The following is a 17,182-nucleotide window of genomic DNA, read 5'->3' as shown; positions in this document are numbered from 1 at the left end:
ATTTAATTTAGAGCTTATTATATACTTGTTGCAATTATACAACACTGGGTGAGTGTGGTAGTCAAAATAGCAGGCTTGTTGCAGTTGGCTCAAACAGGTTGTATTCCCTCCACTACACCACTGCCTAAAAGAGTATTTTCTTATACATGGACAGTATACCTGTACATTCTACTTTTTTGTTGTGTTCTGGTCACATTTGACTGATTTAAAAGTTGTATCTCTGAAAATGTAGTTCATTTGATCAGACTGACCTCAAATTCCAGAGGATATCAACAGACAATTTAGTTCTGGGAAAGGTGAAAATGTTCATGAATGTGGGGTGTGGATGTAAGTGGGGGTATGCATGTTTTCCTTTTAGTATGATAATTAGAGAGCATAACAAGCAGTATTGTTATGTCAAGGCAGTATTGTTTGACTAAATGGCTGGTGATTGGGATGCATGTTCCATTTAGCATGATAAGTAGACAGCATAGGCTATGCCATTTACATTTAGGGCATTTAGCAGACAGTTTGACTAAATGGCTGGTGATTGGGATGAATGTTCCATTTAGCATGATAAGTAGACAGCATAGGCTATGCCATTTACATTTAGGGCATTTAGCAGACAGTTTGACTAAATGGCTGGTGATTGGGATGAATGTTCCATTTAGCATGATAAGTAGACAGCATAGGCTATGCCATTTACATTTAGGGCATTTAGCAGACAGCAACAGGTTAGAAAGAAACTTACAATAAACAGACAGTATTGTCTGCCTGGAAAACATTTCTACCCTGAGCACTTGGTCCACAAACCTATTACTTCAGGTTATGTACTACAATATAAAAAGCATATTTATACATGTTAATTAATTGTTGTTTTATTTTCAGAATGCCACCAGCAAGGAGTGAGCCGCGATACAGTGTGCAGGATGTGATTGAATCCATCCAAAATGGTGACAGTGAATTTGAGATGGACCTCAATGACACGGATGAGAATGACGAAGACTCAGATGAAGATGTCTGTCAACAAGTGGACAAAGAAAACCAACCACCCATGGACATTCCAGCTGATAATTACGTGGACATTGAGCCAAAAACAAGCAAACACACCATGCCCCGTGACAGGTATCGCTGGCTGAAAAAAGATTTCATCAGTCCCAACACTGATTTTTCTGGTATGGATATCACAGGAGATGACATTTCCCTCCACACACCACGGGAATACTTCCAGAAGTTTGTGTCCGAAGACATGATTGAGGCTCTGACACAAAACACAAATGAGTACAGCTTTCAGACACATGGAACATCTTTAAACACCACTGTAAAGGAAATTGAAAAAATGTTTGGCATGTACCTGAAGATGGGCCTAGTACAAATGGCTGGAACCCGTATGTATTGGGAGACAGAGACACGGTACTCCCCTGTTGCTGATGTGATGCCACGCAACAGATTCCAATCCCTGTTGACATCATTACACTTTGTAAACAACCTGACAGTATCTGAGATGGAAAAGAAAGACAAACTATGGAAACTCAGACCATGGCTTGACTCATTCAGAGAGAAATGCCTGCAGGTGGTACCAGAAGAGCACAACTCTGTGGATGAGATGATGATTCCTTTCAAGGGGAGGTTCAGCAGCATCAAGCAATATATGCGAGGAGAGCCAAACCCATGGGGATTCAAAGTGTGGGTGAGAACTGGAATCTCTGGCATGATGTGTGACTTCGATGTCTACCAAGGCAGTGTCAACGGAATACGAGCCAAATCTGAACTTGGATTGTCAGGTGATGTTGTGATGAAACTTGCTTCCACACTTCCAGAAAGTCAGAACTACAAAATCTATGCAGACAACTACTTCACCTGTGTTCCATTATTAGTAAAGCTCCTTGAACGGGGAATTCATTATGTGGGAACAGCCAGGCAGGTGCGTTTACCCAACTGTAACCTTGAAGATGAGAAGAGTTTGAAGAAAAAGGGGAGAGGAAGCTATGATGTCAGAGTGGAGGGGAATCACAACATCTGTGCTGTCAAATGGTATGACAACAGAGCTGTCACACTTGTGTCATCGTTTGCTGGACCTGAACCTGTGCAGAAGATTCAACGCTGGGACAAAGTCAACAGAGCCTACATTGAAGTTGAGAGGCCTTACATTGTTGGTGCCTACAACAAGTACATGGGAGGTGTGGATTTGTTGGACTCATTTACAGCCAAATATAAGTTCCCCATCAAATCCCGTCGCTGGTACATGTACATCTTTTGGCACACCATCATCCTCGCTGTGGTCAATGCCTGGCTCCTCTACAAGCGGGACTGCAAAGCTCTCAAGATGTCTAACAAAGAGACAATGAACAGGAGACAGTTTCAGGCACAGCTAGCATCCTCTCTCATCCTGGTCAACACAACACATCAAACTCCAAAGAGAGGACGACCATCTCCAGGCAAAGGGAGCCCAGAAACACAGACAGTGACATCAAGTAGCCCTCTGAATACTCCGAAGAGACCGTCCAAGAGATGTGCACTCCTTCCATTGGATGTACGCAAGGACCTAGTTGCACATTTCCCAAAGAAGACAGGGAGAGGACGCTGCAGACACTGCAATAAAGGATACACCAACACACAATGCAGCAAGTGTGATGTTCGCCTTTGCTTTTCAGAGGACAAGAACTGTTTTTGGGACTTTCACAACCAATGAAAGTCAGTCATGAAAAGAAAAAAGGGAATGAAGAAGTTGCTAGAAAAAGCTAGAGATTTATCTGTTTAATATTTTATTTTTAATAAATGACTTCATAAAAAATATGACTAATGTGTGATTATTATTCATGTTATATATGTATACATTATTTATGGGGCCAAGTAAGCAATCAAACCTGCAAATGAACCTTTAGTTGTTCTGAATTGTTGTTCAGACAATCATGCTCCCAACTAAGCCCAATGTTGCAATATTACAACGTTTCTCTAAAAACATACATAAACATTTTTTTTTGTAAAACTTTTTAATTTCTGCATCAAAGGCCTCCTACAACAACATCTGAAAGGTAAAAAAAATTTTTTTTTAGGTTTTTCTATGTTTGGGTCTTGCAGGGTTAATGGGATTATAATGTCTAAATTTCCATTATATATTGCTCTGCTCAATACAAATTGTATCAAGCCATATTTGGTTATGCATAATACTGGAATATATAAGTTTCCCCGATTTGACGGAAATGAAGACGCCTAGTTTCTAAAATCAAGATCTACCAATTTTGATTGAGTTTTGAATTAAATAGCCCCATCCAGGTGATTAACTATCCATGAAAAGGGTCGCTCCGTTATGGATGTTATGTAACGCCACTGTTTTAGGGAGTGTCGCAAAAGAGTGTTTCTCATTATGGAATTTTATTTACACCTAACGTTATATTGACCAGTAACGTTAAATGCGAAATATAAGCTAGAAAAATTGTCTCTCTTTAATGTTTATGGAGTGGTTTCTTTTTTTGAGCAGTTAAGTGCATTATTTAAATAGTGAAGAAAATTTCAATCCTCCTTAGTGCGGTAATTTGTTGATGTACCCTTGCTTGGTCACTGTTAGACTGCATTCAGTCAGTTTCGATTCCGGAATCGCCTAGCCTTATACCAGACAACATCCTAAACATACACTACTGACATATAAACAACAGCACAATGCCTTCGCTCAGAACATCTTACGAAGTAGGGCTTGATTTCCTCGAGTTTCTGGGGCAGAGGATCTCGAAAACAGACATAAACGAACTTCGGGATATTTACAACTTTGAGTTTAAAAGGTTTGCAACAGTGACTCAGAGTCAACAGTTCAATGTCTGAGTCTGACTCATCTATTTGATGCTATTAAATCATGTCAAGTTTTGCTTTATTTTGTCTTTGTAATAAGTGTGTTTTGTATATAATCGTTTAGTTTGTGTGGGATATTACTGTCATTTTTTTACATTAAAGCAATAGCCTTGTTTTTCCAGGCTGAACTCAGTTGCATGCTATTGTTTGTTTTCAGGGATGGAAGAAAAGAACCCTCATTTTCCAGTGTGATCAATGCCTTAAAAGTTTTCAACAAAGCTACTACAGGGCGTGGGAAAGTTATATTTCACGGAAAACCAAAGGTGAGAACTTAAATGATCATATTTTGTGTCTTTGGGTCCATTTCTGTAAGCTTTGAGATCTTCTAGTGTACTCATAAAAGTGACAAACTACTTAACTTCAGCATCAAGCCATTACAATTCGATTTTTAAGCAAAGAAGATAAATCATTGCGTTTTCATCTCTCTTCTCTTTTCCTCCTGACAGGTGCGTGTGTACTACTGCGATCAGTGGAAGTCCTTCACACAGCAGAACACTAACATGTCAGCCACAGACTCTGTCCCAGCATCCTCTTCCTCATCTCCTCCGACCACTATGCCTGTCCTGACCCCTAAGAAGAAGCTCGCTTCAGAAATCCTCAACAAACTCAGAGTGAAACGGTGATCATCAGAGATATAATTCTGGCTGTCTAGGAAAAATAAAATCAACTTTAACTATATTATTAATAGTGTGAAGGTAATTACAGGCTTCCCTTCTCAATGACACATTTTCCTTTTGAAACTCATTGTCAGATGTGTCTGTCTTTGTTTTAGACCTCAGCTCACCAAAGACAAAGGAGGTGTTGAAATAACCTCTGACCCCAAGGCCACCAAAGGGAAGGTTATGTTCATCACCAAGGAGCTAGGGAAGCTGTCCGTGGTGAAGTTTCACATCGTAAACCGGGGCGAGAGCTGCGTCTACTTCACGTACTACACAGCCTTGCACAAGATGCGCTGCTTTACTCTCGTGGATAAGAGGAGAGTGAACCGTGTTTCTCCTCTTCTCCTCTGTCCAGGTGAGAAAAACTTTGAGACCATTATCTAATAGATAGATAGATAAACAAATGAAAATGTATATAGGTTGTCAAATGCTCACAAAAATGTCACATTAATGTCTTCCTGCTAGGTGAGAGTTATGTTGTTGAAGTGCATTACAAAGTCCACCATCACGGACACTTTCCAGCCACCATGTACTTTGAGTTCTGCCCAGAGGCGGATCCTCCAGGTCCTGCTAAGCCCTTCTGCATAGTCCGGGAACTGGAGGCAGTGGTTCAGACTGGACTAGCTGAAACATTGGGCCCAGAGAGCCCATATAACCCCAAACAGAACAGACGACTCCGCTCAGAGAACAGGATTGTGGAAGAAGGGGTCCCACCTGAGAGGTTAGATCTATCTGTCTGTCTATCTAATCTATCTATCTATCTATCTATCTATCTATCTATCTATCTATCTATCTATCTATCTATCTATCTGTCTGTCTGTCTGTCTGTCTGTCTGTCCTTCTGTCCGTCTTCTATGTATCCTTCTATGTATCTATATGTGTCTGTCCATCCATCCATCCATCCATCATCTGTTTTCTATGTATCGTCTATATATGTCTGTCTGTCCATCTATCTATCTATCTATCTATCTATCTATCTATCTATCTATCTATCTATCTATCTATCTATCTATCTATCTATCTATCTATCTATCTATCTATCTATCTATCCGTTTATGTGTCTGTCCATCCATCATCTATTTATCTGTCTATCTATCTATCTATCCATCTGTCTATCTATCCGTCTATATATGTGTCTGTCTGTCCATCCATCCATCCATCCAACCATGTATCCATATATATGTGTCTGTCTGTCGTTTATCTTTTCTATCTACCTTTTAGCATACTAGCAGCTCACTTCCTAGAATGGTAAGCAGATTCTGTGTGTTGTTGAATCACTCTTCTTCCCATTCTATTTTTATAGTTTCATCAAACATAATCTGGAGATTATGGTGAAGTTGAAAACATTTAAGTACCCAGCCTACTTGAAGGAGTTGGCCAGACACAAGCTGGAGGACTCCGAGCACCTATCACCCTCAGTAAGACAGCAACTTCCCAGAGTGAGGCAAGCATGGACTCTTTTAGAACAAAGAAATTGTGTTGAAAACACAGCTCTCTCTCTCTCTTTCTGAGTGTGCATTGGTCTTATCTGTTTGTTCTCAGGCGAGTGCTGGACACTGCGCTTTGCATGAAGAACTACACTGAGCGCTTTCACCTCCTTCTATACCTGGAAGAGATTCAGATGGAGGTGGACATCAGGAAGTATGATCTCTCTGGCAAGACCATGACCCTCGACAAAGAAAACAAAAGGTTGCTCATTCTCAAAGTGAGTGAGAAGCAAAATAATCACCAAATGTGTTCTTGTTTATGTCAGATGTTACTACAGATATCATGATGTCAATCACGATCTTTTTTATGATTACTTTATCTCTTTAACTCAGGTACCAGGGGTGGCAGAGAACAGACCGTCCGTACTGCGAGGAGATAAACTGAACGCGTGTGTGTCAAAGGACAAGAACCAGCCCGTCACAGTCTATGAAGGCTATGTCCATCGTGTAGAACTTGAGAGAGTTAAACTCGGCTTCTCAAAAAAGTAAGAAATATGTACTATTAGAAACACTGTTAACCTACATAGTTTCCACTGATAGTAAGTACATTGTGAAATATTTTTTAATGCACTGTTTTAATTAATTATATATTTAATAAAATATTGAATTACTAAATAGTTTGACTAAATTACTAAATAAATCTCAGATCAATAAGTTTGGGGTCAGTGAGATTTTTTTAAAAAGAAATTAGTACTTTTTAACAAGAATGCATTAAATTTATGAGGTCACAATAAAGACTTTTACATTGCTATAATACAAAAATCAATTTCAATGCTGTTCTTTTGAACTTTCTGTTCATCAAAGAATCCTGAAAAAAAGTGTATAATGGTTCCCACAAAAATATTATGCAGCACAACAGTTTTCAATATTGATATTAATGAGAAATGTTTCTTGAGCAGCAAAACATCATATTAGAATGATTTCTGAAGGATCATGTGACACTGAAGACTGGAGTAATGATTCACAGGAATAAATTGCATTAAAAAAAGGAAATATAATAATATTATATTAAATATAATATTTCTTTCAACCGTTTTTCAAACTTGACAGACATTAATAGCCTTCATTAAGTCTTAAAAATATAATAGCCTTCATTTAAACCATGAACTTACATTTCTCAATGACAAAATAGTTAACAAATCCTTAGCCAGAATGTTACACATTTTTTAATAGATAAAACCCTGGTTTTGGACGCATCTTATCCAAGCTGTAAAAAGTTATTCCTTTTTGGTTTTGTGTTTGTAGGCTTCTCCAGAAGTTTGTCAACAACATGAAGTTTGATGTGGAGTTCAACATCAATCGCTTCCCCTTGAATCTTCAGCACAGGGCGGTGGAGCTCGCTGTCAAGCACAAACTGGGCGATGTGTTGTTCCCCTCTAAAAAGAGCATTGGACACACTGCACTACCAAATCTCAGGTCTGCACTCGTATAGACTGCTACAGCACATCCACACATGTGTTAGGAATTTCCTCCTTGATGATGTCAATAAGTTAGGAACACAAACAAAATGTAACTGAGCTATATATATATATATATATATATATATATATATATATATATATATATATATATATATATATATATATATATATATATATATATATGTGTGTGTGTGTGTGTGTGTGTAAAAAAAAAAAAAAAATTCATAAAATCTAATTGTGTTCATCCTCCAGGATGTTCAACAAAGATTTAGAGAACAACCCTGAGCAGAAGGCGGCAGTGCAACACATCCTGTCAGGCTCATCCAGACCAGCACCTTACTTGATCTTTGGACCCCCGGGTACAGGCAAAACTGTCACAGTAGTGGAAGCCATAAAGCAGGTAAAGGCATTCATTAGGACTACTTCATGTGTTTCTTGCAGTATTAAACATCTATGTGACTCATGACTCATGTGTGTTTGTTTGTTGCATCAGGTGAATAAGTCAGAAGCCACGACCCATATCCTGGCCTTGGCTCCCTCAAACAGTGCCTGTGACCTCCTGTGTGAGAGGCTATTAGGATATGTGGACGGCCATCGCCTCTACCGACTGTATGCCCCCAGTAGAGACCCGCGCACTGTACCGCAGAAACTGCTGGTAAGACATATGCATGGGGTATGTCCAGAATGGCATACAACCATTCTTCTCATACTTTTTGAAGGATGTATGTATCATGTGCACAAATGTTCTGTATACATGGAATATGCAGATGGCATCTAAATTACACTGTGCAGAATACAGTACAATGCAGTTTGTTTCAGGATTGACAAATGTTAATATTAATAATATTATTATAAAAAAAAAAAATATATATATATATATATATATATATATGTATGTGAATGAATATATATTTCTAATACTCTAACCCATAATATTTAACTATATATTATTTAACTATATACTATTTAAATAATATTGATATGTTTTAATATATATACTGTATATATATATATATATATATATACACACACATTTAATATATACATTATATTTAATAAATATATCATATTAAATATTTAATATAAATAAAATGTGTGAAGTATTTATATTAATAAATATATATTAATAAATGTATGTTATATTTATCATACTAACCTATAATATTTAACTATATTAATAAAACAGAAGATGTATTCCTAAATATCCATTCCTACAGAAACACAGTAACTGGAATAAAGAACAGGACAGCTTCCTGCTCCCATCTCAAAAGGCTTTGATGAACTACACTGTCATTGTGGTTACACTGGTCACCGCTGGAAGGTACTGTCACAGTCCAGTCATATCCTCTGTCACGTTACCTTGTGCTAGCTAGGATGTTCTGCTGTGATGGCTTAAAAGGAATATTCATTTGTGTGCTCTTCAGGCTCGTGTCAGGAGGTTTTGCTATAGGTCACTTCACACACATTTTCATAGATGAGGCTGGACAAGCCGTGGAGCCTGAGTGTATCATCGGAATTGCGGGTAAAGGAGGAAGGGTTGGGAGAGGAGAATGAGAACATGAATTAGAGCACAAACGGAAAAACAGATTGTTTATTTCTACATTGCGCTCGCTCTCTGTGCCCAAGGTTTGCTCCACCCTGGGGAGGGCCAGCTGGTTTTGGCCGGAGACCCGCAGCAGTTGGGTCCTGTTTTGAGATCTCCACTGGCACAACTACACGGACTGAGTACTCAAAATATTTTTCATGATTACCTTTATATTTTTACATTGGTTGTTTCTTCTTTAACCCAGTTAGATTTCAGTCCTAACAGATATCGTTTGATATTAAACAGGTCAGTCCCTCCTGGAGAGGCTAATGAAACAGAACTCTCTCTATCAGAAGAGCCAGGATGGTCATTCTGGATATGACACTCGCTTCGTCACCAAACTTCTCCGCAACTACAGGTACCGATGGGGTATTTTTTCTCCCATCAATTTTTGATGTCATAAGTGTTGACGGATGACTTATAATTGAGTTATTCTCACCCCATCCCAGGTCTCATCCCGCCATCCTCAAGATCCCCAACGAGCTCTTCTATGAGAATGAGCTGCAGGTGTTTGCAAACCAGATGGAGCGGGAGGCCTTCTGTCGCTGGGAGCATCTCCCTAAAGAGGTACCAGACCGCTCCACAAAAGCTCATTTGGGTTTTTTTTGTGTGTCGAAGATGCAAGAAGCGAAGAAATTTGCTGTTTTTTTATAGATAATTTAGATGTTCAAACAGAATCAGTCTTGCCGAAATATACTAAACACATTGTAAAGTGGCTAAACCAGGTGTAATCTGGGGCCTCATGTACAAAGACTTGCGTTGAATTCATACTAAAACATTGCGTACGGACAAAGCTGTAAATGTGTGTACGCACAAAAAAAAAAACAGATGTATGCATCTCTGCGTATGAAGGATCCCACGCATATTCTCTTTGTACATCCCAATTCACGTAAAATTGAGCGCACATGCACGAGCACAACGCCCCACCCAGTCTCCTCCCTTAATTAAGTCAATTTAAATATGGTAATGAGCCCACTTTGGCAAAAGAAAGCAGTAAGAAAATGGCTAAAGCAAGCGAACGGCTAAAGAAACGAAACTTTACAGAAAGTGAATTGGAGGTGCTACTATCGGAGGTAGAAACGAGAAAAAAATGTTTTATTTGGAACTTTGTCCTCCAGAATTAATAACAAAAGGAAAAAATATGAGTGGGAGAGTTTGGCTGATGCCGTCAATGCGGTATTATTATTATTATTATTATTATTATGATATAAATTATTATATAAATTATTATATATATAATATATTATATTATATATATTATATTATATTATATTTGATATTATTATTTTTTATTTTATTTTATTTTATTTTATTTTATTTTATTTTATTTATAGACTAAGGGTTGTATCAATTTGCATATGCTTTTATATGTTCTTACTTAATTGCATAATTGATAGAATATTCCCATAAGGCTCGTGTGACAATATATGTAAATTATTTTATAAATTGCAAATTAATAGCAATGCTTCCCACAGGTGGTGGTGCGATAGACTTGTAGAACAATTCGTTGTGTAATGTTTGCAACTTCACTTCATTGCCTGTAAGAGTCGCCAACGGACAAAAACAGTGAGAAATATACGTACGCCAGACATGAAATTGGCGTGGAGGAACGCACATTCTCGCGTTAATTTCACTGTTAGTACATCCGACCGTGAGCGTGAAAGCTGGCGTACGCAAAGTTTTTGTGCGTACGCAAGATTGATACATGAGGCCCCTGGTGTTTTTACACTCTTAAAAATAAAGGTTTCTGATTCTGATGCCAGATAAGTTTCTTAGTGTGTAGAACAGTGTTATTCAAATGGCTGACCATCCGGACCGCGGGACATAATTGCGCCATTTTACCGTTTCTACAGATTAAAGTGAGCAGAGCGTCAAAACAACGAAGCGGATACACCACAAGCGCTCGTTTATGGTAATGATCTTTCGGAGCTATATCTATAATATTCTTATCTAGAGCCCAATGTGCTTCATTCAAGCGTCACATTAAGAGCTGCAGATGACACGGTTATTTTAATAACAACAGTAGCAGAAACACAGGAAGAAGCAAAATAGATACTAATAATATAACTGTTCCAAAAAAGTATTGTCGAAACCTCAGCTGGGAAGGAAACATAGAGACCGGACCTCTTGGAACTTTAATTGAATACCCCTGCTGTAGAACATTTGAATAATATAAAGAACCCTTTTCCACTATAAAAAACCTTAAGTGCAATGGGAAGGTTCCATGGATGTTAAAGGTTCTTCATGGAACCATAAATGCCAACAAACAACCTTTATTTTTTAGAGTGTTGTCGAGTTATCTATGTGTTAGAGCATGTGTCACTATTCAGGGGTGCGTGTCCCGTACAATGATGTAACTCACTGCTTAACCACCATAGTATGATGCATTGTTGTTTAAACTAATTTACCGAAACCGGTCACACCTCTGTCATCTTAACCACTTTAGTTCAACAATATAGGACAGTCAATAAAGGGATAGATCGCCCAAAAATGAAATGTCATCATTTACTCACCCTTATGTTGTGCTAAACCTGAACACAAAAGAAGATATTTTGAAGAATGTTGGTAATCAAAGAGTTGATGGTAGCCATTGACTTTTATAGTAAGAACAAATAATAATATGGAAGTACCACCATTCTTCAAAATATATTCTTTTTTCGTTTTCGCTTCGCAAGTAATGTATTTAATATTATTATAGTTCATTTACATACACAACAGAAAGCCAGTACTTTTTTATCACATTAACATGCAGTATTTGGCATACACTTTTGTTTTATTTGAAGTTTGATTCATCGCAGGTTCCCTCATATATCATACTCCCTTATGCATTTATGCACATGCGCCCTCCTCAAAAACAGCGCTGATTGTTGACATGCTGAAATATATAGAGTAAGGATATTTAAATGGGATAAAAGCTTGCTTATTGTGCCCAAGAGCAGTTTGTGATGCTGTTTGGGTATGTTTGTTGGAACTATGGTTGATAACGACAGAACTTGTGGACTCTTTTGGGAGATGCAGATAAGATTTTAAATAAAAGGCGAAAATAGGAAGCTTTGATATTGTACAATAAATGAAAAAAGCACTTTTCTTGTTTCTGTGACGAACAGGGATTTCCTGTTGTGTTTCATGGAGTGATGGGGAAAGATGAAAGAGAGGCCAACAGTCCTTCATTCTTCAACGTGACAGAGATCGAGGTCATCGTCAGCTACCTCAACAAGCTTATGGAAACGCAGGGCAAGAAGGGCCTGCCAAAGCTCAGCGCCAATGACATTGGCATTATCGCTCCTTACAGGAAACAGGCAAGACTGAGAAAGTACTGTGTTGTAAAATTAGCTTAGAATAAAATGTAGGATTTTAAATCCTATTGGATAATTTTTTTTTAGAAAATGTATTCTATTACTAATGAAAAATGGCAAAATTTGGAGCAAAAAAGGGTCAAACTCATCTTTACATTTTAACAAAAGGTTTTTTCATTAATTTAAGGTGGAAAAAATGCGGAAAGCTCTGAACACTGTGACGGAGTTACACAAGTGGAAAGAAATCAAGGTTGGCATGTGAATTTCTTTTTTCTTTCCCCCTTAAATTGCCTCTCTGAACTCAGAATAAGTGATTTCTGCTGCTTGATTATTTGACTTTTGCAGGTGGGGTCAGTGGAAGAGTTTCAGGGACAGGAGAGAAAAGTCATCATAGTTTCTACTGTCCGTAGTAGCGTCAACTATGTCAGGATGGACCAAGACTTCAACATTGGCTTCCTCTCAAATGAGAAGGTGTATATACTTAATCTCTATTGGATAAGTAGCCATTTTTACTGCACTAAATCAATTATATATACATATACACAACCATACAAAAGTTTGAGTTTGAAAGAGTCTCTTATACGCCCACTAGTGCTACAATTAATTGATCAAAAATACAATAAAAGAGTAATACTGTGAAATATTATTACAATTTAAAATGACATTTTTTTTAATTCTTAATATATTTCAAATGTAATTTATTATTGTGACGACAAAGCTGAATTTTCCCGTTTTCAGTGTCACATGATCCTTCAGAAATCATTCTTACATGCTGATTAGCTGCTCAAGAAACATTTATTATTAATATCAATGTTGAAAACGAATAGAAAGTTCAAAAGAACAGCATTTATGTGAATTGGACTTTTTTTTGTGTGACATTGTAAAGGTTTTTATTGTCACTTTTGATCAATTTCATGCATCCTTGCTGAATAAAAGTATTAACTTCATTCTAAAAAAAAAAAAAAACAAGCTTACAATCCCCAAACTTTTGAACAGTAGTGTATATAGAGCTAAACAAGAGCTACTGGTTGGCATTTGTGGAATCTAATACCGGTTGTTTTAGCTGCAAGAGTAAAAGTTAAAAAGTTTATCACAGAAGCTCGTAATCATAGAACTATTTGGAAAAGAGGCCTAATGCATGTTTCTGACCATCTGTTTGGACTTAGTTTAGAGAAATGATGCCATCCTGTAGTAAACCCTTTCTGTTGCCCACAGAGGTTTAATGTGGCCATGACGAGAGCCAAAGCCCTGCTCATTGTGGTGGGAAACCCAGTTATCCTAAGCAAGGATCCTACTTGGCAGAGGTAAGACCCTAGTTATGGTAACCCGATGACAACTAGTCCAAATCTTTAATGGCATCCCCGCAGACAACTTGCAGACCATTTTGAAGCATGTAGCACTCAAAATGAGCAAACAGCCAGCTTCAATCTGATTGGCTGCCAGCATTGTTTATAACATACCATATCAAAACATCATGTCATTAATTACTCACCCTCATGTCATTCCAAACCCGTAAGACTTTCGTTCATCTTCAGAACACAAATGAAGATCTTTTTGATGAAATCTGAGAGCTTTCTGACCCTCCATTGACAGCTACGCAACTACCACTGTGACGCTTCAAAAAGTTCATAAAGAGATTGTAAAACTAATCCATATGAACTGAGCGGTTTAGTCCAAATTATCTGAAGAGACTTGATCGCTTTATATGATGAACAGAATGAATTTACTTTTATTACATATAGACATTGATCAGCAAATATAAACAGAAGCTCAAACGTGCTGCGTAACACAAGAATGAACCTCATTGGTTCTCGCACGTCAAACGAACATGCTTGAGCTTCTGTTTACCACAACTGATGTGTGAGTGGATAGTTTATATGTGAATAAAAGCCTAAATTCAATCTGTTTATCATATAAAGTGATTGTGTCTCTGTAGAAGATTTGGACTAAACCTCTCAATTCATACGGATTAGTTTTACGATCTCTTTATGAACTTTTTAAAGCGTCACAGTGGTAGTTGTGAAAGATCTTCATTTGTGTTCAGAAGATGAACGAAAGTCTTACGGGTTTGGAATGACATGAGGGTGAGTAATTAAGGACATAATTTTCATTTTGGGGTGAACTATCCCTTTAACTGATAATCTGTTCCACAGTGTATGCAGTAGTTTATTAGTGTGCATTTATTGTGTAGGTTTATCCGATACTGTGAGCTTGAGCAGGGCAACACTGGCTTTGACTACAAAGATGCTGAAGGAGAGGAGGATGTGGTCAGCCGTCTGGCATCTTTAAAAATCAGCTCTGAAGGTACGCACTACGCAGCCTTACGTAACACATCCAGACCTGAAGTGTGAGTGTGTTATGTGCTCGTATGACTCATCGCGTGTTCATGTCTAGATACGGACGAGAGCCCACTACAGCAGCATGTGCACCCGGAGTGGAGAGCTGAACAATGAGGACCAGATTCACTACAATCAAATGAGACCATCAGTTTACATCTCGAGAAAATGTGAAATTGCTTTTTTATCAGTAAAGCAGTATTGATATGTCACTTGAACTCACTCTAATATTGATTGCAGCCAGTAAAACAATGCAAATGACCGATTCATTTCATTATTCAGCAAAACAGTCAATTTATATACTACTGAGTTAATACTTGAGATTCTAGAAATTATGCAAACTGATGTAGATCAAAGACCAGTCGCAATATCACTTTTACTAATCAACAGTTTATTAATACTTCATTTCTTTCATTCAAACAGCATTATTTTACCAACAATTATTCATTTCAAATTCATTGAAACAGTGTTTCCAGCAAGTACATTTTTAAAATGGCTATTAAAAACAATATAAACCTGTTCTGAAATTTATGTCAATATGTAATTGCAAATTATGGCAATATATATCTTGAACTTTTTTATTTTTAGAGAAACTTTTTGTTTAAAGAAATAGGTTTTATATCATGGCATTAAGAATATGTTCTGGAATGCATGACTTTATTGCTGCTAATTTGTTGTGGTATTGTTTTGTATGTCTTCTGATTGTACTTAAAAAAAGAAAAAAAGGCAGAAAATACCTGCCAAATTCTTTTTCAACAGTAAATTATCCAATATTTGTATGCTGGATTACTTTTCATTGCCTGTCATTTCACACAAAAGAAGAAAGAGTGCAACATTATTTTGTTTCGAAAAAATAGTTTATTAACATAAGTTGGTTTCACTTCTTTCAAACAATTACTACTAGTCCCGTTTACAAAGCATTGTTACTATGAGCGCTCATAAAAATCTGGATTAATAAATCAAATTGAATACTTCCAGAGAAAAGGAGACCATATGAAGACAGCTGGTTGATGCTAAGACTGGTTGCTGTAGTCCTCATGCGGTCTATTATCACTCCTGCATCGAGGATTTCATCAAGGACTCCACAAATTAGTACATTAAAAAAAAGATAAAGAACAAGATCTGTGAGTAGTGTGTAGTTTGTACGTAGTCTAATGGGATGTTCCTTGTGCATTCAGTGCATTGCAGTCAGTATTTCAATAATGCCCTGTTTAATAAATTAAAATCCATGGCATAGTGTTCCATGCCTTCAAGAATTATACAGATGGTTATTATTTTAACGATCTGTGTGCTTCTGATGGACTTAAACATAAAATACCCCAAGGAAGATATCAAATTTCCTCACTCTTTTTGGATGAACCTCACAAAGAAATGCCTGGGTCATATTTCACCTTAAAATAAACCATATATATATATATATATATATATATATATATATATATATGTGTGTGTGTGTGTGTGTGTGTGTGTATAAATGTATATAATTGAGATATATATATATATATATATATTGATTCAAACCAATTTTAATACATACATGTAATTTGTATGAATATATGTGTGTGTGTGTGTGTGTGTAGCATTAAATACAAATTTAGTTCTATAAATTCTATATTTAAATTTTTAATGATACATCAAAATTTCCACCCAAATCTTTTTATTTTCTCAATGCAAACTATATATTTTTTATTTCATTTTTAGCTGCTATATGACCCAGAACACATTCTTAATTGTTTTTTTGTGATTTTCTTATTTTACAATATCAGACCAGATTGAAACACGGCTCCACCATGCTAATGAATTAAACGCTCGTTCAAAGTCAACAGGGACAGGAAACATGGGGCTGGATTTATGTAGCGTTGATAATTTACCTCATGTCAGACATCTCATGGCACCAGCAGCACAGTAGTGGAAGTGGATTCTACACCAGCTAATACAAGCTACAGCTCTTCTAGAAGCACAACTCTGCGTGATTAGCTAAGGTTATTGTCAGAAACACGATGATCCGAACACCTCATGATTACTGGCATGCAACATTACAACACTGATCGTGACCTAACGCATGCATGGACATAACCGTTCATCTCATCTCCACCCGAGCGCAGTACAGACTGATAACTAAAGGCACACAATTCTGTGGGAACTGGAAAGGCACTCGAGGCCTTTTCTAACTAATACACATTCGTTAACAATCATCAGTTTGTGAATTTATTTGATGTTTCGCAATGCTAGAAACCTTCAAAAGTGATCGCACCTTAAATTTAATATTTGCATTAACAATTCTCAAGCATGTGTGCCGGCTAATGCGAGGACAATACAGTCAGATTATGTGACGGCATGAGCTCAGCCTGGATATTTGAGGCAGGTTCAACCAGTTAAGTATCTATAGAGCTCAGTCCATGTGCACGTGTGTGTTTATGCCTGTGTGGAGGACAAAAACGACAACTGTCATGCTCCTGGTTGGTTTTAGACCCGACTGAGTCTCCAATTTACATGTAATTGATATTTATTTGGGGAATGAAAGCTATATACTCAACATTACTGAAGATTTAGCATTTTTAAATACATTTAAT

At 37.2% G+C, this 17,182-nt stretch overlaps 2 protein-coding genes across 3 annotated transcripts; both read left to right on the top strand.

Annotated features, from left to right (window-relative positions):
* Nucleotides 1-868: 868 nt before the first annotated feature.
* Nucleotides 869-2,671, top strand: LOC308699122 (piggyBac transposable element-derived protein 3-like; the record flags this gene model as incomplete). The annotated part of the gene is made up of 1 exon (XM_081379711.1): nt 869-2,671. The coding sequence occupies one exon, from the start codon at nt 869-871 to the stop codon at nt 2,669-2,671; it is 1,803 nt and encodes a 600-aa protein (XP_081235837.1).
* Nucleotides 2,672-3,531: 860 nt separating this feature from the next.
* Nucleotides 3,532-15,708, top strand: mov10a (Mov10 RNA helicase a). 2 transcript variants are annotated; one of them, XM_081380256.1, is made up of 22 exons: nt 3,532-3,758; nt 3,983-4,088; nt 4,272-4,444; nt 4,598-4,839; nt 4,950-5,205; nt 5,788-5,928; nt 6,027-6,189; nt 6,305-6,456; nt 7,217-7,387; nt 7,645-7,792; nt 7,886-8,047; nt 8,610-8,713; nt 8,817-8,914; nt 9,019-9,117; nt 9,224-9,335; nt 9,427-9,544; nt 12,085-12,276; nt 12,461-12,523; nt 12,619-12,744; nt 13,489-13,577; nt 14,465-14,577; nt 14,668-15,708. In XM_081380256.1, the coding sequence occupies exons 1-22, from the start codon at nt 3,640-3,642 to the stop codon at nt 14,724-14,726; spliced, it is 3,006 nt and encodes a 1,001-aa protein (XP_081236382.1). In that variant the 5' UTR covers nt 3,532-3,639; the 3' UTR covers nt 14,727-15,708. The 2 variants fall into 2 exon arrangements, with proteins under 2 accessions (XP_081236382.1, XP_081236383.1); XM_081380257.1 differs by having other exon boundaries at nt 3,540-3,758; nt 4,272-4,520.
* The last annotated feature ends 1,474 nt before the right edge of the window (nt 15,709-17,182 follow it).

Source organism: Scardinius erythrophthalmus, assembly GCF_964197995.2.
Source record: "Scardinius erythrophthalmus genome assembly, chromosome: 12".
NCBI lineage: Eukaryota > Metazoa > Chordata > Actinopteri > Cypriniformes > Leuciscidae > Scardinius > Scardinius erythrophthalmus.
This window is presented reverse-complemented; position numbering and strand designations above follow the sequence as displayed.